Source organism: Balaenoptera acutorostrata, chromosome 7 (assembly GCF_949987535.1).
Source record: "Balaenoptera acutorostrata chromosome 7, mBalAcu1.1, whole genome shotgun sequence".
Classification (NCBI taxonomy): domain Eukaryota; kingdom Metazoa; phylum Chordata; class Mammalia; order Artiodactyla; family Balaenopteridae; genus Balaenoptera; species Balaenoptera acutorostrata.
In genome coordinates this window covers 97,695,257-97,715,999 of record NC_080070.1, presented here as the reverse complement: position 1 = coordinate 97,715,999, position 20,743 = coordinate 97,695,257, and the positions used below count along the sequence as shown (strand labels likewise).

At 38.0% G+C, this 20,743-nt stretch overlaps 1 protein-coding gene across 2 annotated transcripts in view; it reads left to right on the top strand.

Annotated features, from left to right (window-relative positions):
* The first annotated feature begins 2,015 nt into the window (after positions 1-2,015).
* DNAJC2 (DnaJ heat shock protein family (Hsp40) member C2) overlaps positions 2,016-20,743 on the top strand; it is a 27,300-nt gene continuing 8,572 nt past the window's right edge. Inside the window, exons 1-10 of one of the 2 annotated variants that reach the window (XM_007177319.3) lie at positions 2,016-2,253; positions 4,109-4,299; positions 7,155-7,230; positions 14,751-14,849; positions 15,914-16,055; positions 17,541-17,621; positions 18,497-18,562; positions 19,069-19,160; positions 19,239-19,360; positions 20,079-20,228. In XM_007177319.3, the coding sequence (XP_007177381.2) occupies positions 2,190-2,253; positions 4,109-4,299; positions 7,155-7,230; positions 14,751-14,849; positions 15,914-16,055; positions 17,541-17,621; positions 18,497-18,562; positions 19,069-19,160; positions 19,239-19,360; positions 20,079-20,228 (1,083 nt within the window). In that variant the 5' untranslated portion in view covers positions 2,016-2,189. The remainder of the gene's footprint in view (positions 2,254-4,108; positions 4,300-7,154; positions 7,231-14,750; positions 14,850-15,913; positions 16,056-17,540; positions 17,622-18,496; positions 18,563-19,068; positions 19,161-19,238; positions 19,361-20,078; positions 20,229-20,743) is intronic. The other variant, XM_007177318.2, reaches the window with a different exon arrangement.

The following is a 20,743-nucleotide window of genomic DNA, read 5'->3' as shown; positions in this document are numbered from 1 at the left end:
ATAAAGAACTAAAACTCGGGAATTCCCTGGCGGTCCAGAGGTTAGAACTCAGAGCTTTCACTGCAGGGGCCCAGGTTCAATCCCTGGATGGGGAGCTAAGATCCCACAAGCCTGTGGAGCCGCCAAGAAAGAAAGAACTAAAACTCAATAACAAAACACAACCCAATTTTTTAACTGGACAATGTACTTGAATGGACATCTCTCCCAAGAAGTTATACAAATGGTCAAGAAGCACATGGAAAGATGCTCAGCTTCACTAGGCCCTGGGGAAATGCACATCAAAACCATGGAATACCACCTCATACTTGTTAGAATGGCTATTATCAAAAAAAAAAAAAAAAAGAGTGTTGGTGAGGACATGGAGAAGATGGAAACCTTGTGTTCTGCTGGTGGAAATGTAAAACGGTGTAACCACTGTGGAAAACGGTATGGCAGTACCTCAAAAAATTAAAAATAGAATTATCAAATAACCCAGCAATTCCAGTTCTCGGTATAGACACACAAGAATTGAAAGCAGAGTCTCAGAGAAATTTGTACCTCCATGTTCATAGCAACGTTATTCACTATAGCCGAAAGCTGGAAGCAACCCAGTCAACAGATGAATGGATAAATAAAATGTACATACAATGGAATATTATTCAGCCTTAAAAAGAAGAATTCTGGCACATACTGCAAATGTGAGGACATTATGCTAAGGGAATAAGTCAGTGACAAGAAGACAAATAGTGTATGATTCCACTTATATGAGGTACCTATAGTAGTCAAATTCACAGAGATAGTTGAATGATGGTTGCTAGGCACTGAGGGGTGGTGGAAATGGGGAGTTGTTTAATGCATATAAGAGTTTTAGTTTTGCAAGATGAAAAGAGTTCTGGATATTGGTTGCACAACAGAGTGAATGTACTTAGCACTACTGAACTGCACAGTTTAAAGTGGTTAAGATGAGAATTTTATGTTATGTGTATTTTACCACAATTAAAAAAAAATAACCTTCATGCTCTTAGAGGTTATGGTGAGAATAATTGGGATAGGTGTGAGAAAAAATTATTAAGAAAGTGGAGTCAGGTTACCTTGAGCCTTAGAGCTTGTTTTAACAGGGGTTACAGGTCAGGAAGAGTTTTAGGGTGAGATAATTAGCTTAGTTTTTGAAATGTCAGTTTTGAAGTAACAATTTTGTCATGCAGCAGATACACAGGCCAATTCAGTGTATTTAACAGTGAAAATGTAATTCCTAGATAATAATTTACTAATTTCTGGTTCTCTTTGCAGAAGAGTGGCACATCAGTTCTTCTCTTTTGCACAACCTATTCCACATACTGTGTATGGAGGTGGAGTCTGTGAATTTCCACCCACTGGTTTCTTTTTGCTAATTCTTGCATTTGACCTCAGTCCTAGAAGGAATCATACAGCAGAAGTATAATTGATTTTATTAAACAATTAAACATTAAACAGTTAAATCCCAGAGTCCTGTAATTGGGAATATCTTGAAAGAAACTTCATGCTGCCAGAGCAGGGTAAAATGATTGCTGGCCTTGGATTAGAATCTAATACTACAGAGGGGTTTCTTCTGTAAATGATATGGGTATTAAATGCGATAGCCCAGGTAAATTAGTAATAGCACAAACGTTAGCTCCTATTATTATTTAGGTAAACACAAACGCATTACAGGTTTATGTACAGAATTCTCTATGAATGTATATACTAACAGTTATTCTCAATACTAATTCATACACATCACTCTATTTATACAAGTACAGCTCCTACTAAAATCAACGGTTCAATTCAAACTAATAAAGTAGTAGTTAACTTAAAAAGGAAAAGAATATAGTAAGAGCTGCTATAGAAAATCATGTCCTACGTATTCCATATCCCACCTGGACGAGGCAAATAATCCTTTTTACCAGGGAACTGATAAACCTAGGAACCTTTCATTCGTGGATCTTGGTCCCCACCCGGATCTGAGTCAGTGGGACCTAGACAGCCGCATACGTTGGCGGGGGTGGGATTGGCCTACGTACCACGAAAGATTCATCCCGGAAGTAGTTATTGGTCGTCTCCATGCGCCGGTTCCTGGACATCGTAGAGCCAAGGCGCGAGGCTCGGACGGGGAGGTAGAGCTGGCGGGACTCTGAGAGCCCTCCGCCTGGGACGCGAACTGCTGCGCCCGCGGGGCTGGCTCCGGCGCCATCATGCTGCTCCTGCCCAGCGCTGCGGAAGGCCAGGGCACCGCCATCACCCATGCTCTGACCTCTGGTACGTGCCCACCCAACCCCTGCTCAGCCTAGCCTCAGCAGCCCCTGCCTCGGTCCTCCACCTTGGCGACCCCGAAACCTCTCTACCTTTGCCCCTGGCAACTAGCTTAAAGAGTGTGGGGCCGTGACAAGTGTCTTTTTGCTCCCTGCTATACAGAAGTCCTTCCCCAGACTGGAAGGGGGGCGTCTTCTTTCTGCCCCCGCAGTTTCTTCCTTGTCTCGCGGCTGCTGACTCATGGATTGGGCGGAGGAGTTCGGGACCGAACCCTCCAGTACCCTAAAAAGGTTCTTATAAGAATCTTGCCTACGGCAGGAGACTGCCCACAGCGAGCACCCCACGTGCCGGGAGCCCTACAAAGCCTTACAGCTGGCGCTCAGTTAAACACCTCTCTCCCCTTTTACGTTTGCCCCGGCTTCGTTTTTTAAATGTCCCAACTCAGACAGTGCTCCTCATATTCAATATGAAAACACCACTGTGTATGCTGGTGGTAAGGCCCGTGTAGGCAGACTTTTAAAGGCAGTCATTAAGTGAAACTTGTTCTGTAGAAATCAACTATCTTCAGTTTTTTAAAAAAGGGGGGTGAAATTTGTCCTGCTGCTGTAGGTTCTTAGATTTATAGCCCAGGACAGTCATGGTATTGTAAACTTAAAGAGTCTCTAATTTCAGTGATTTCATTGATTACCATAGCCACGTATACAGACGCTTGTTGTATGTGATTTTGGACGTATCTCACGGCACGTGTTGTGTTCCTGCTTACAGAAGCTTCTGTGTAATCTCACAAGTAGAGGGAAAGGCTTGAAAGGTCATGTTCTTGAAAGCCACACCCACACTACACAGGTAGTACTTCTTGAATATAGTGTTTTTGAATGCTCTCCTGTGAATGGTAGAAGAAATCTTAATTTCCCAACACAAAACATGAAAAGTCAGCTATTTTTACAAAATTGTGGCCATTAGGTACAAGGGAAGACTTAAATCTGAGTTTTTACCAGACAGTAAAGCTTTTTGCTTTCATTTGAAATATGAAATTAAACTTAAGATGCTCACTTTTTTCCTGACCCAAACTACCTTTTTGAATTGTTAATGTATACATATATAGTGACTTACCCCACTTCCCAGGAGTAATGATAAAGACTTACTTTTATTTTAACTGTTTGTGATTTTCAAAGTGCTTTTATCGTTTGTCATTCCTTCTAAGAAACCAGATAAGACAGGTATTGTTCCCATTTTACAGTTGAAGGCATCATTGACTCATTTCATATAGCTACTAATTGTCGGACCTGCACTGAAATCCAGAGCTTCTGATTTCAGATTCAAAGCTGTTCCACTAAAGCACAGTTTCATTAGTAAATTCCTGTTAGCTGCTTGAAAATTCTCTTTCAGAAAAAATCATTGCTAGTGAATTCTTAAAATTTTTGAAAGCTATCTAAATTCAGGTTTTAATAATTAAGATATTTTGAGTTGTTTTTAGATTTTTTTTGATGAGGCTGGCTCTTGACAGTTTATAATTATTTATTGCTTTATTATAAGTCTAAAAAGAAAGCAGTTTGCAACATCTCTCCCTTTTCCTCATCTTCCTTTCATATCCCCAGAAAAGTATTGATTTATTGTTGACATTGCTCAGTGCCTTGTTTTGTCAGATAACTGGAAGAGGTTGATTGAATCTCTCTCTGTAAATACTAGGAAATGATTATTTATTGCTAACCCTCATGTTAACTGGATTACTGCAGTTATTTTCTCAGTTGATGGTTTTAAAATTATATTCTGATGCTGTCACTGTTTTGATCTTATTTATTGCCTTGGAACAGATTTATTCCATGCAATACATTGAAGCCTCTCTTAACGCTTTCAATCACAGCCTCAACACTCTGTCAAGTTGAACCTGTGGGAAGATGGTTTGAAGCTTTTGTTAAGAGGAGAAACAGAAATGCTTCTGCCTCTTTTCAGGAACTGGAGGATAAGAAAGAGTTATCAGAGGAATCAGAAGATGAAGAATTGCAGTTAGAAGAGTTTCCCATGCTGAAAACACTTGATCCCAAAGACTGGAAGGTACTTAATATCTGAATCTTGTTCGGTCAGATGCAGTTTTCCATTATTAAACCATGTTTTAAGATGCTTCAACAAAATAATCATGATTGAGCACCTGTTTATTGTTAAGCTCTGAGTGGGATAGCAGTAGCCCTAGGATACTATCTCTGCTAGAGAAATCCAGAAAAAGTCATGTCTGAGTTGGTCTTAAAAGGTTAAGTGACAATTTATGAAACAAGAAGGGAAAAAAGGTGTTATGGGCAGAAGGAATAGATGTGCAAAGACACAAAGGAGTAAAAGAATATGCACTGCCTCTTTGGGGATTGGTGAAGGGTAGAGTAGCATATTGAGGGGTGGCAGTGAGAAATTAGACTGAAAACAGAGGCTAGATGAAACTCTGTAGTGTCCTTTTCATGCCATGCCAAGGAACGAATTTATATTTTATTTTGGGGGCAGTAAGAAGTCATCAAAAGTTTCTGAGCTAATTTTAGAAAAGTAATTCTCCTGGCGGTACAGAAACTTGCTTGAAAAGGGAGGGCAGGACCGGAGGGGAAGGGAACAGTTTGCTGTTATGGGGCTAGTGCCGTAATCTAAGCCTGCGAATGAGTGCTTGATGCTTGAACTAAATTTGTAGCCAAGTTTTGAGGACGAGGGGACAGATTTGCTTTTTGGGGAGGTAGACTTGACAGGTCTTGGAGACCTGGGCTGTGCCACCCAAGAGAAGGGAACATATTCGGAAGACCCGTGATCATCCCAGCTTAAGTCACCTGCTAGACTGTGGTGTCAGTCACCAGCACAGGGTTGCAGGAGAAGGAAGTTTGTGGGGAACGTCGTGTCTCTGCATCTGGAGCTCAGGAGTCTGCACTAGAGTGAACTGGGGAGTTGCGAGCATTTACAGGGCACCTACCGTCTTCTAGCCCTGGCATTGGTCACGTCACCTTGGACCAAAGTATAGAGAGAGAAAGAACCGTAGGACTGAGCTTTGCGGGGCATCGAGAAGCCAGTCAAAATGGCTGAAAAACGCTACTGGAAGGTGGGAGGAAAACAGAGTGGATTCACAGAAACTAAAGGAAGATAACGTTTCAAGAAAAGAGTCAGCTGTGCTGCCACTGAGAGTTGAAGTCGAGTGAAGGCAGCTGGGTCATCTTGTGTTTGACAGCTGGAAATTGACACTGAAGAGAGCAGCTTCATAGCCCCTGGGGTGAGAATGGACAGAGCAGAACTAGATTGGAGTGGTTTGAAAATGAATGCTAGAAGGGGTAAAAATGTTCTGTGGATGGCTTTTTCAAGAAGTTTAATTTTGATGGGCAGCAAAGAAATGGAAGTGGGGTCATGGGAGGGTCTTAAAGATGAGAGATGACAGAGCTTCTTCTTACAATGATGAAAATAATCCAGTTGAAATTTAGAAGACAATTGAAAGATGCTGGCATTTGAGAGACATAGAGAAGATGGTATTCAGAACCAAGAGGAGGGATGGAGTAATTTGTCTCAGTAGGATAGGCTTTCTCAATGGTGAGGGAAAGGGAGAAGATGCATGGATGCAGGTAAGATGGCAGAAAGATGCTGGAATTTGAGTAGGATAATTTAAATTTTTTCATTAAGCAGGAGGCAAGGCCATTGATGCGAGGGTGGAGCAGGGTCTGTGAGGTTTAGGGAAAGACTAGAGGACTGAAGTATGTAATAATACGTAATAATAGTCTTAGGGAGTGGAAAAGCAAACCAACTGGAACAAAGTGTGAGTGCCAGACATAATAAAGGAGCACATCCTTAGGGAGTTTGCAGTCCTGAATTTAAACGAAAACCAATCAACCCTATTTGACTTTTTTTCTCCTGTGTTTTATGCCCTCAACCCCTCTTTCTCCCCACTCATTCTCCGGTACTAGATACACCCTTTGAGTAAGGAGCCTTCACTCAGGTGCTGCCTCAATCTCTAGATTTGCAAGGATGTTAACCAAAGCAGAAATGAAAGCAGCTGCTTCCTATCCAGAGAAGCCTCATCCCCAGTTTCTCAAAATTTCCATCCAGCCTTCTTTGCTCCACGGCTCCTGTCCTGTCATTGCCACTGGCCCAACCTACTGGGACTACTGTAATGATCCCCTCAGTTCTGAAGTCTTCCTGGCTGTACCTTGATTTAAGGATGGCCATAGCATATTAACATGTATTAAGAGAAATACAAGACCAAGGGTTCTTTGGTCAAGTTTTGGAAAATGCTGGGCTATATAGGTTTCCGTCTGCTTGTTTTTATTTTTGTTTTTTTTAATTGCAGGACTTCTCAGAGCCTTTGTTTGGCTTCTGTGCATACAAATTATTAAGAAGGCTATATACAGTGGTCTACATTTCCCAAACTTCCATGACCTCAGAACCCGTTTTTGGTTTTTTTTTTACTTTTTATTCATTTATTTACTTATTTTTTGGTTGCATTGGGTCTTCATTGCTGCACGTGGACTTTCTCTAGTTGCAGCGAGCATGGGCTACTCTTCATTGCGGTGCATGGGCTTCTCATTGCAGTGGCTTTCCGAGGAGCACGGGCTCTAGGTGTGTGGGCTTCAGTAATTGTGGCACACAGGCTCAGTAGTTGTGGCTCATCGGCTCTAGAGCACAGGCTCAGTAGTTGTGGCACACAGGCTTAGTTGCTCTGCAGCATGTGGGATCTCCTTGGACCAGGGCTCGAACCCATGTCTCCTGCACTGGCAGGCGGATTCTTAACCACTGCACCACCAGGTAAGTCCCAGAACCCATTTTATATGGAACATGGAACATCTCACTAGACTTCTGTTATGAGAGTCTCACTTTGGGAAACTGTTTTAGGGTACCAACACAAGGAATAGGATATATGGCTTCATTTCATACTTGACTCCCTTTTGTGTCTTTATCAGAACCAAGATCATTATGCAGTACTTGGACTCGGCCATGTAAGATACAAAGCTACACAGAGACAGATTAAAGCAGCTCGTAAGTACTTAGTTATTTTGAAATAATCAAATATCTGGTGTAGGAAATGTTATCCTCTTGAAAAGGTATGCAAAATCATAGTCTATAGCCATAACTCTAGATTTAACATGTGTTGTATGGTATAATGATGTGTAACCACAGTCTCTTACCTTCAAAACCAGAAAAATGCAGTCTCATGAATGGACTTTCTCATTAGGAACAAGAAATCAGGGGGTGGGTGTGTGTGTTTGTGACAGGATAAAGAACACTCTTCCAATGGCAAGCTTTTAAAAAATAATATTTCACCTCCCCTTGGAAGTATGGCCAGCTATACTTAGTGGAAGTTGCCTTGTTACTTAGGTTTTTCAATATTCTTTTGTGATCTTAGGTCACATCTTTGTTGATACCACCCTGTCTCTTCTGCCCAAGAAAGAGTTATCTGATGTTTCATTGTCCTTTTCATTGACAAGGTTAAAAATTGGGGGGGGGGGCAGGAATTGTTGGCAACCCAGTCTTCATAGGCCTTATGAAACACCATCCCTTTAGTGCTCTGAACTGTCGAACTGTCCTGTCCTTTGCAGTCCTGTGGACATAATTCCTCACACCATTCGGTTCACCTGATTAGTAAAGTTTCATGAAAGAGGTGAAGGTGATGAGTTTTCTGTTTTGTCTTAGGACAGTGTTCTGCCCTCTACTCTAGAGAATGGATATTGAGGTCAGAGGAGGTAAGATTGTGGACATATGGAAAAGGAGGAGGGAATCAGGGACAGAGAAAGTCTTGCACTTGGAGGAAGATGACTGAATGAGACCTACTTCACGCTGAAAAATGCTAGTTGAGCCTAAGTATAGTAGATAAACTCAAAATTTTCTCATTAATGCTTGTATTTAGGAAAGTCACAGGAAATATTTTTTAACAAGGTGAAGGAATTTATGAGATTCTTTTAGACCTATTATTGGATTTCTTTAAAAGCTGGCATGATTTTAGATTAAGCATATGTTAGTGCATATGAATAGTCCTTGCAATATACATAAATGCCAGGAAAATTCATTTGCCCTGGAAAAGTATTTGCAAAGTCTTACTGTATGAAAGAATAGCATACAGATACCAAATATGTCTTGACACATATAATTTGTGAAAGAACCAGAAGTGATTGAGAGCTAGGAAAGCAGTTGGTGTTTTAAGGTGAAGGAATTGTTTCTTTCTCTAAAGATAAAAAATGTATAATAATTGTAAAAGAAACATCCATTTGCTTCTGTTAAGTCCATTTGTTTTATTGGGATAATAGAGATTAATTTTTGAATATTCTGTTGCCAGAAGTTTTGCACCCCGACTGTACAGATTATTAACGCTATGTGGGTTGACGATTCACTCTCTGCCACCTTGCTGAATATTCTCAGTATTTATTCAGAAGCAGCCTGTTGTTCTCTTTCCTCTATCACTGTAAAATAGACAGTTGCTACTTATTGCTCTCTGAAATCTCGTCCAAAAGTAAAAATACAAAGTTATTGTTTGTAAATTTATAATCATTAGCACAGACAAACCTAATAATAATGTAAGACTGATGACGTTTGAGATCCTTCTAGTTCTTGAATCCTATCACAAACACACACATAAAGGAGGTTGGTGGGGTTTTTTTACATTTTATTTATTTAATTAATTTATTTTTTAAATTGAAGTATAGTTGATGTACAATATCATATAAGTTACAGGTGTACAATATAGCGATTCACAATTTTTAAAGGTTATACTCTGTTTATAGTTAACTATAAAATATTGGTTGTATTCCCTTTGTTGTACAATATATCTTTAAAGCTTATTTGATACATAATAGTGTGTAAAAAGTTTTAATTTTGTTTAATGTGTTGACATTTTGAACTGCTATAATGAAAATTAGGGATTCAATTACGTGTGGATAAAGCAAGTGGTCTTTTTTTCCTTTTCTGCATTATCTGAAAAGAATATACTAGAAAAGTTGAATGATGGGTTAAGAGAAAGTACTTGAGTACTATCAGTGGTATTTCAGTTTTCTTCTTGAAGAAAAATTGCCACACTGGCAAATGATGCATGTAGGTTTGCTATTCTTTACATGGAAGTAAAATCTTTGATTTGAATTTTCTAAATTTAATCATTTTAGCTTAAAATACTTCCCATGTTTTAAACTGAAAACTGTTTCATATTATGCCTCTTAAAAATTTGAAATCAGAGACTTTTTGTAATAATCTGTAATGGAAAAGAATCAGAAAAATAAAATATATATATATATATAACTGAATCACTTTGCTGTACACCTGAAACTAACACAGTATTGTAAATCAACTATAATATTTAAAAAAAATCATAGAGACTTTTTATAATAATAGAAATATGAATGTACAATAAAAGCCCATTTGCTAATGTACCCTCAAAACACCCCAGAAACTATCTTTGGTGCGGAAGGGCAGAGAGGTAGGTCTTTGAAATTTCAGTAAATATACACAACAGCTGTTCTTTGGCCTCCATTGCCTTATTTTTAATATTGGGTGACATCTTTTGCCTCTCCCAACCCCACCCCTGGGACAGAATATAGGAGAATCTCAGGATGCCCTACTGTACATGAATGACTAGAGGTGACTAGGTGGAAAAGTCAATGAAGAAAAAAAACATTGTAGCATAAGAGGAGACTATCCAACAAAAAACTGAGACATCACCTGTCTCAGACTTTATAATCAGGTTCAAAGGAAAACTTAATTGCTCCATGTTGTCAGTGAGAGATGAAGACACTGCCTTGGGGGCGGGGGGAGTAGCATAGGCACTGCAGAAAGAGACTAGCGAGAAAAAAGTAGAATTGCCTGGAAACTGAAAACAGGAGAGCAGCATTTAGAATTAGAAAGGCTGACTGACGTACAATTAGAAAACAGAGTAAAGCAGAGGACCGCCTTGAGGAATGTTCCCAAGATTCAGAAGGAAAGAATAAAGAGATGTCAGATTTCCCTAAAGAAGAGGTCAGAATGAGTGTAACAGAGACAGTAATTGCAAATAAAGAAGAAAAGTTGCCTGATTTATTATAAAAAGATACGACTTGAGATTGAGAATGTTTGTAGGCATGTGACTTAGGTTTTACTCCTCAGCATTTCAGAGGAGAACGACGTGAGTTAGGCCGAGCTGAGCAGCACCTGTTTTGACAGCAGGGGTGGGAGAGCAGCGCCTTGAGAAGCTGTGGCTTTCCCCAAGCACTGGCCGTGGGAGGAGCCTGTGCTCGGTCCCTGCGGTGCCCAGCAGTGGTGGGGTCATCACACCTCTGAACTGCCTGGTGTGCTGTGATTATTGTTCCTGGCTACTTAGCTTCCAGGCCTGATACTCAGACCCTCAGTTCCTGTGAGCCGCCTAATAACCTTTAAGTAAATTCCTTTCCTGCTCAAACCAGCTAGAAGGTGAAAATGGCTTCTCTTGTTAGTGGAGAAACTGATAATACACTTGACTATAAGAAAAATCTTGGAGCTTAAAAGAACCAAAAGTGTATTTGTCACAGTTTCTGAAACCTTGCAGTATATGTAGAAACAACTAAATATGCCCATAAAAAGATTTGTACAGAAATATTCATAGCAGCCTTATTCACAATATCCAAAAACTGGAAACCAACCAAGTATTCACCAACAGGATGATGGATAAGCAAACTGCTATATACAATAGAATAGTACTCAGCAGTTTTCAAAAAATTACTAATATACACAACGTGGTGAATCTCGAAACATTATGTCAGATACAAAGACATACTGTATGATTCCATTTACATGAACTTCAAGAACATGCGAACATAATCTGTGGTGACAGAAATCAGAAAGAGGTTGCCCCAGGTGGTAGGGGTCAGGAGTTGACTGGAAAGGGGTACAAGGGAACTCTGAGTGATGGAAATAGTCTGTATTTTCTTTTGGGTGGTAGTTAAGTGAGTGTATACAGTTGTCACAACTTGTTGAACCGAATACTTAAAATCTGAACATTTTATTCTATGTAAATTTTCTCTCAATTTAATAAAATAGATCTGATTAAACAAACCAAAACAAAATCACTTGGGAAATGAAATATACTCTTTTGCACCTAGACAGAAATAAAAATTGTATTAATAGATTCTTTTCATGAAAGTAAGATCATTGCCTGTCAAAACATACGGGGTGGCAGCTAGAGCTGTACCATCAATAAGTTCATTGCCTTCAACTATTGTGTTACGTTTTTTGTTTGTTTGTTTGTTTGTTTTTGGCCACGCTGTGTGGCATGCGGGATCTTAGTTCCCCAACCAGGAATCGAACCCGGGCCCCCTGTGGTGGAAGCGTGGAGTTTGAACCACTGGGATGCCAGGGAAGTCGTATGTTACCTTTTTTAAAGGAGGGAAAAAATAAAATGGGCATTCAATTTGAATGTTTAAAAGAATAGTACTAAGGAGGATGGAGGGAAAAAATAGATAAAACAATATCTTACAATGGATTTGCGAGAAGAAAAAACAAATATTGAAATACAGAAAGGATAAAAACAATTACAGCAGATATTTTTAACTGAGACCACTATTAAATGCAGTGAATTTGAAAATTTGACAAAATTGGCTTTTTTGGAATTGAAGAAATTTAAAGAGTTACCAAGAATTATCTCCTAAAAAATATTTTAGGCCTAGGTGATTTCTTAGATGAATTTTTTTCAAATGCTTAAGGAATTGAACATTCTTATGCTGAATGTAAACTGTTTCTGGAACAATTCATTTTGTGACATTAATGTAATCCTAGTATGAAAACCTGGCATTGAAAGGCAGAATTATGGAGACACTAAAAAGTTCATGGTTGCCAGGGGTTGGGGGCGTTGAGGAGCGATGAACGGGTAGAACACGGAGGATTTTTAGGGCAGTGAAACTACTTTATATATTATGATGCATACATGTCATTATACATTTATCCAAACCCACAGAATGTATACCACCAAGAGTGAAAACTGTGGCCTTTGGGTGATTATGATGTGTCAGTGTAGGTTCATCAATTGTTAACAAACAGTGGGAATTCCCTGGTGGTCCAGTGGTTAGGACTCAGCGCTTTCACTGCTGGGGCCTGGGTTCCATCCCTGGTCGGGGAACTAAGATCCCACAAGGCACGTTGTGCAGCCAAATTAAAAAAAAAAAAAAAAGCTAGATGGAAAAAAAATTGTAGCAGGTGTACTGCTCTTGTGGGGGATGTTGATGAGGAGGGGCAGGGAGGGGAGGCTATGCATGTATGGGCACAGAGGGTATATGGAGCTCTTCATCATCCTCTTAATGTTTCTGTGAACCTAAAACGACTCTTAATTAATTTTTAAAACCTGGCAAAAAGAGCTTTTTTAAAAAACTACAAATATCACCCATGAATATAATACCAAAAAAAAAAAAAAGGACCCAGTTAAAATAATAGCAAATTAGGGCTTCCCTGGTGGCACAGTGGTTAAGAATCCGCCTGCCAACGCAGGGAACACGGGTTCAATCCCTGGCCTGGGAAGATCCCACATGGCGCAGAGCAGCTAAGCCCATGCGCCACAACTACTGAACCCGCGTGCCTAGAGCCCGTGCTCCACAGCAAGAGAAGCCACCGCAATGAGAAGCCTGCACACTGCAACGAAGAGTAGCCCCCGCTTGCCACAACCAGAGAAAAGCCCACGTGCAGCAATGAAGACCCAACACAGCCAAAAATATAAATAAATAAAATAAAATAAATTAATTTTAAAAAATAGCAAATTGAATTCAACAGTATATTAAAAGAATAATGCCCATGAACAAGATTTCTCTTAGGAAATATGTCAGTGTGATGTCCTAAGAAGAATGTGAAAGTACATATAGTACAATTTAATACCCACTCCTTTTTGGTAAATACAACTTTGAAAAGAAATGCAGTTAACTCCCTACTTAGATAAGTATTTCAGACTCACTGCCAACAAACTTTTAACTGTGACATTAGTGATATTCCCATAAAAACCCATGGGGGAAACTTACCTGCCCATTACTTTTGTGCTATTTGGGAGTTTCAGTCAGTGAATTAACGATATTAAAGGAGAGAGAACTATTAGAAAGAAAGAAAGATATTATTTGTAGGTAATATAGGATCTACCTAAGAACTGAAAGAGTTGAGTCAGGTAGCCAGATGCAAGAAAAATATACAAAAATAATACACAGTTTTTGGAAGTTACCATCAAATTAGAAAGCTATAGTCATTTTAAAGATAATCCTGGGACAGGAATAGGTAACCAGAAACAGAGCCTGGTAAAATTTACTGTGATAAAGGAGGCATCACAAATTAGTAGAGAAGGGAGGATTATTTGATGGTATTAGGACTTTGAAAAACTAAGCTTTTCAATTCTGACCGTAGAAAATACTAAAATAGAAACATATATCTCAAACTTCTGGAGAATGAAGGACCTTCTACATTTATAAGTACTGGAATAAATTATAAAGGAAATGATCAGTAAATATAAATTAAAAAACTGCATGTTTTTTGAAAACAGGAATAATCACAGCAGTTGTGGAAAGCATTAGCATCAAACATGACGGACTAGGAGAGGCCGCGTACAAGCACAGGCTTAGGAGTCAGGCTGCCTGGTCTGGAGCCCAGCTTGGCCAGCACTTTGGACAGGTTGCATAGAGGTTACATGGTTATTTAACCTCCCTGTGCCTCGTTTTCCTCATCTGTAAAATGGAGAAACTAACAGTACTTTCCTCAGCGGGTTACTGAGAAGATCAACTGATAAAAATAGTGCTGGCACATATTAAACGCTCAGTAGATGTTAACAGCCAGCCGTTAGTCATTGTAAAGTGACGCACACAAACTAAGAAGAAAAAACTGAGACAGCCTCTCTTTCCTCCATAAATGAAGGATGAAGGGTAGAAATAAAGAACAACAAAAAATTTGTTGAGCACCAGTGATAATCATGTTTTAAATAATTGGGTCCAGTGTTGAGGTTGTGGTGAAAAGGATGTTCCCATAGGGGTGTGCAGTGGTATGACTTTTAGAACGGGACTTGTTCCTACATTTTCAGTCACTGATTCACTTCTCTGAGTATGTCCTAAGAAGAAAGAGTCCTAAATACGGAAAAATACTTCTCTACAAAATGATTCAAATTGACTAACTTACAGTAGTGAAGAATTGGAAACAATCTAAATATCCAGCAGTAGGGAAACAGTTACATAAGTTATGATAAATCTACTTGAAATACTGTATTAAGTAGTCATTAAAATTCTTTGATCACAACTTAAATTGGTATATATAAAATGATTATAGCTACATTTGTGAAAGCATATGTTTAAGGGGGAAAAAGTCTGTGTGGAAACACACCAAAATATGAACGGCACTTGTCTTTGGGTGCTGGCACTTTGGCCAGTTCTTAAAATAATTATTTCAATTTCTCTGTAATTTCTGTTTAATCAGCATATATTTTACTATAGGAGAAAATATTTTTTAAATGAATACTATGCTATTAGAAATGGCTCTATTTAGCTCATCTTTATTTTTAGCTTTGATGCCTAAAAGGACAAATTATCTCAATCTGACTTATTTTGTAGATAAAGCGATGGTTTTAAAACATCACCCAGACAAACGGAAAGCAGCTGGTGAACCAATAAAAGAAGGAGATAATGACTACTTCACTTGCATAACTAAAGGTAAGAAAACGCGTTAGAGTCAGAAATTTCCCTTAGTGAAGATTATGTGTTAATTGCTGGGATTAGGTGTCCTATGTGTATTGTACTTCATTTATACCATAACATTTAAAAACATCTTTAGTTGACATCTGGTTATTTCTGGTAATCTCCCCCAGAGCCTCACCGCACAAAGTGAGGCTCTCCCACCCAGCAGCGTCAGCAACGCTGGTAGCTTGTCAGGGATGCAGCAGCTCAGGCCCTGCCCCAGACCTCCTGAATTGGAGTCTGCATTTTAACAAGATTCCCCAGGTGGTTCTTTTGAGACGCGCATCCTAGAGTTAATTCATATACCTGTTATGTTTAATGATGAGAATACTAAGATCTTTTCCCATTTCAGACACTTTGCGGGGCTAAACTGTTCCTCAGACGTTTTGCTTATTTAAATGAAGAAGTTGATTCTATCCCAGTAAGGGACCTCCCCCAGCCATCAATGGATATTTAAATAGCCATATCCTCATTAAGCAAATTGAGGGAACCACCATACCTAAATATTTCCTTAAATGTGATTTTACAGTTTGATGCTGATTTTTTTAAAAATTGTATACATACCTTTCAAACTTATTCTTTGTTGGCCCACTCGTACATAGTGCTCAGGATGTCAAAGATCCTTTGATCTTTCACAACCTTGGGATCTAACAGTTAGTCTTCTAGCTATTTCTTTTTCCTCAGTCATGCTTTCCTAAGGGTTGAGTGTTTCTGTACTTACATGGTTTGCCAAGTATGCTATTATAATGAAACTGCCCTTATTTTAAAAGCCGGTCGATGACTCCACTGATGAAATTTGATAAATAAACATCAGGATTATTAAAAAAAAAAAAGCGGTTGAGTGTTTATTGTTTTGTCCTTTGCCTTCCAGAAGAGGTACTTAAAGAAGTTCTTAAGTCCAATTGTATCCAGTGATGCTAGAGCTATTACCTAAATCCTCCCTTCCCCACAAGCACACAAAATTTTTAAATATGAAAAATAACTTTTTTTAAGAAAAATGTAGCATTGTGGTGATGTGACCTTATGATTTTTTTCCTCAGCTTATGAAATGTTATCTGATCCAGTGAAAAGACGAGCATTTAACAGTGTAGATCCTACTTTTGATAACTCAGTTCCTTCTAAAAGTGAAGCAAAGGACAATTTCTTTGAAGTGTTTTCCCCAGTGTTTGAAAGGAATTCCAGGTGCGTTAAGGCATCCCCTTGTGATCATAATGCTCTATTGGCTGGCTTTTTTTTTTTTTTAGAAAAATGATCTTTAATTGAACTGAATGCAGAGGTTGGTTGTGCTATGATGCTCTGTTGGTTGGCTTCTTGTAGTTCCAAGTTTCTGGTTTTTTCCTCTAGTAATAGCTAGTAACAGTTTTGTGTTTGTCCTCCTCATCCTCTACAATACTGAGCGCCTCTGGTGAACTTACTATACTAATTTATTTTGCTCTCTAAATGGAAGTTCTTCCTTTCCTTAGTGAAATTACAACTCATGGGATGTTTTCCTTTTAAATTTCCTTTGGGGGAACGATGGTTGACTTTATGTAGTGTGATGCTGATACTTAAGTGACAGTAATTTCCCATTCTTTCCTTCCCCTTTGTTAATGGGTACGCTGCTACATTTGGCCCATTATCATTTAGGAAAAGCTTTTGTTCTATTTTTGAGCGTCTGATTATCATAAGGTTCTCTGACAAAGGATGATTTATATTTAAGATTAAAACATGTAATTTATTTCATTAAAATTAGTTTTTAAGTAGTGTGAACCAATAATCTACATTTTTTGGTTCCATCTGCATTGGAAGGTTTCCTGAGAGTGCCTCTTAGTTGCATATTGGAATCAGCTGGAGAGCTTGAACAGTTCCCGCTGCTGCCTGGGTTCCACCTGGAGAAATTGTGATTTTAATTTAATTGGTTTGGAATGCCTGTAGGTTTTTTTAATGCTTCCAGGTGATTCTAATGGGCAGCTAAGTTTGAGAAGCAGTTTGATTAGCGGTTTGATGCAGACTAATTATTTCCTCCACCCTTTCTCCTCACATTTGTTTTGTAACAGTGAAGATGGTTAATATATATATATATATATATATATATATATATATATATATATATATATATAGTGTATTATTTTTTTTTGTGGAATGGTTTCACAGAGTGGAAAAACATGGGTCAGTAGCGAACTCAGGGTCCTTTTAGAGATGGTGGGTGAAGTGCTGAACCTACAAGTCTGACTCTTAGGGGGAAAGTGGTGGCGATGAGGGGGTGGAAATCTATTCCATCTGTGAGTATTCACATTTTTTAAAAGGCAAGGCCTACCGGTGGCTTCCATACTGCCTGTTTAGGGGCAGGACTAAGTGAGCTTGAAAAGTGGGGTTAGAGCCTGTTTTTCCTGGCCAGCTTGGCAGCTGCTACAACCCTGTAATTTACAGAACTGAAGATAACCTGAGGGTTAGAACACTGTTCCATTGTTTTCTCCCCCTCACACCCCCCCTCCCCTTGCCCTCCCTTTTATTGCACCTGCATTTTTCAGCACTGCACTGCTGATTTCCCAGTTCCATCTCTTAGTCATGGAGGACATAGGGGAGGGATATTGTAGGGGATTAGTAAAAACTGTTGTTTTTAATAAATTAGCTTGTTGAACTTTTTGTACAAAATGTTTTGAGTTTTTCTTTTTTTCAATATTTCAGGTGGTCAAATAAAAAAAATGTCCCTAAGCTTGGTGATAGGAATTCATCATTTGAAGACGTAGATGCATTTTATTCTTTCTGGTGAGTGAATACACTGTTTCTCCCATGCTTTCATTTTTTAAGAAGATAAGTATTCTATAAGTGCTTGACTGACTTCTGTAAATTAATTGAGGGATGGGAAAACTGCAGAACCTTCACTGAACAAAAGCACTCTGTTTAGAAATCAAAAAGGGTTTCACAGAATGCTGTATTTTCTCCTATGTAATATTTAGGCTTTTAAGATTATTTTTTCAGTCTGTTTTCTATTTATCAGATTTCTAGATATCAAGCACACTGTAGCAGTAAAATATGAAAAATAAGGAGTTATTTGAATTCATTAAAAAATAATTTTTCATTTAGCTATTTAAGTACTTGAATATGACGAAGACCATGTTGTCTCTATAACTAATTCATTAATTTTTAATATGCAGTATTCATTTTCCATTTTTATATTATGTGTGCTATATTTTCTCATTAAGTATCTGGTAAATATGAAAACACAAAATCACTGTAAGACAAAAATGACAAAATTTAGCTCTACAAACCAGATAAAGTAACCACTACTAGATTCCCTTAAAACTTGACAGACTAGTGGAGGTGAAGGCAGGGAAGACTTTATCCAGTCCCAGGCAAGAGAGAAACCTAATATTCAGAAGAGATAGCAGGGAGCTGGGATTTTGTTTAGGGGTCATGAGTATTTTAGACTTTCATACCAAATACAATGTCATTTTAAAAAGAAGAAAGACTTGAGTATAGTGCTAGTTCAGTATCAAAAGAGAGGGGAGGGATCTATTAAAACAGACTCACCCACTTATCATTAAAGTTTCTTAAAATTATATGCACCTAACTTAATTTTAAAAGGAAGATTTTTTAAAATTTGTTTTGGCTTGATTTTATTTTATTTCTGTTTATATTAGGTATAATTTTGATTCTTGGAGAGAATTTTCTTATTTAGATGAAGAAGAAAAAGAAAAAGCAGAATGGTATGTATGTAAATCATTAATAAAGGAAGATATTTGTTTGGTTCTTTGGTATTTGTGATGATGTAAAAATATACCACATATATTTTCTTCTGCATTTTCTCTTTGTGTATCCGTTTTAAATGAGTTTTTTGATATTTTGAGATCCTATCTCACAAGTTAAGCTTGATAGTGCCAGATCCATAGTTGGTTATGAAGCTTAAGAAATTGTCAAGGAATGTAATTGTCAATAAAGCTCAAGTCAGCAAATTCTTTTTCTTCTGGTTGCTTAACCAGTTTTATTTTCATTTTCCCTATATGTGTAGGGAAATTCTTTTGACATGAATGTTCCCAAAAAATTAACCAAAAATAATAGTAAGTACTATTACCCTTTAACTAATGTTAATAATGACATAGCATTTTAACCTTTCAGGACATTATTTGCATTGTAGCTAAATTATAAAGTATTACATTTTCCTATCATACCATCCGTAAGCAATAGTTTATTTCCAATATTTCCTATTTTATAGTCGTGACGAAAGGAGATGGATTGAAAAGCAGAACAGAGCAACAAGGGCCCAAAGGAAAAAAGAAGAAATGAACAGAATAAGAACATTAGTTGGTAAAGATAATTGATGGTTTTTTTAAAGTTCTTTAATTAAATGTTAGAAATTCAAAAGATTAACTTTTTTTCTGGTAGATAATGCATATAGCTGTGATCCAAGGATAAAAAAATTTAAGGAAGAAGAAAAAGCCAAGAAAGAAGCAGAAAAGAAAGCAAAAGCAGAGGCAAAACGGAAGGAGCAAGAAGCTAAAGAGAAAGTAAGATGACATTTGACAAAGTTGGATTTTAAATGTTCATAAAATCTTCAATCTTCAGAACTATTTTTTTTTTAATTTATTTATTTATTTATTTATTTATGGCTGTGTTGGGTCTTCGTTTCTGTGCGAGGGCTTTCTCCAGTTGCGGCAAGCGGGGGCCACTCTTCATCGCAGTGCGCGGGCCTCTCACTATCGCGGCCTCTCTTGTTGCGGAGCACAGGCTCCAGATGCGTAGGCTCAGTAATTGTGGCTCACGGGCCTAGTTGTTCTGCGGCATGTGGGAATCCTCCCAGACCAGGGCTCGAACCCGTGTCCCCTGCATTGGCAGGCAGACTCTCAACCACTGCGCCACCAGGGAAGCCCAGAACTATTTTTAAATACTGTAATCTGGCAGTAGAGAATTAGGTGCTACTATGAAAGAATCATGACATTTGGCACAGCTGATAGAACGATCTTCCTTACCAGCAAATTCTTATTGAGTAAAAACATAATGTCATATAAATTTCTTAATACTATACTCACTTGTAATATGTCCTTTTTACATTTCTAATAAATTTTTATAGAACTTTACCATCTGCTTTTCCTTCAGTCTTTGATAAGTTGATGTTTACCTTTGTGTAATTTAAGTTATTAAAAAATTGTATTTTTTGAATAAGATTATAGAGCATTTTGGAATTCTGATTTTCTTATTAAATGATTTTATTTTCCATTATTAAAGCAAAGACAAGCTGAATTAGAAGCTGCTCGGTTAGCAAAGGAAAAAGAAGAAGAGGAAGTTAGACAACAAGCGTTATTGGCAAAGAAGGAAAAAGATATCCAGAAAAAAGCCATTAAGAAGGAAAGGCAAAAACTTCGAAACTCATGCAAGGTACGTCAGACTGTGATTGAACAAGCACTACATACAAGTAAATCAAATTGCTGATTAAGCTTAAAAATATTTCTATACTATGGAAATATAAACTACTGTACACATTTTGTCTCAGAATATAAACGTTTTTAAATTCACTTTTTAAAAATTTCACACATGCATATTCAGTATGCAACTCTGACAGGGTTGGTTGTTTTATTTTGTTTTGTTTTTTAACATAACCACCTTGCCATTTTCAAACCTAAAAAAAAAGTTGTTTATTATTCTAATACTTGTTCCATATTCACATCTTCTTGATTATCTCAATGTCTTTTTATCTAAATAAGATCAAAGATTTCAGCTGTGTGTCTCCTGGTTGTGTCTGTTGCAGGTCCCCTACCATCACCATCTCTCCCCCTTCCCCTGGTTGGAGAAATCGGATCGTTTGTTCTGAAAATGTGCCACAAATTGGTTTTGACTGGTTGCTTCCTTAATGATGTAAAATTAATTTTTATCAAAGAAAAAGTTCTTTAAGA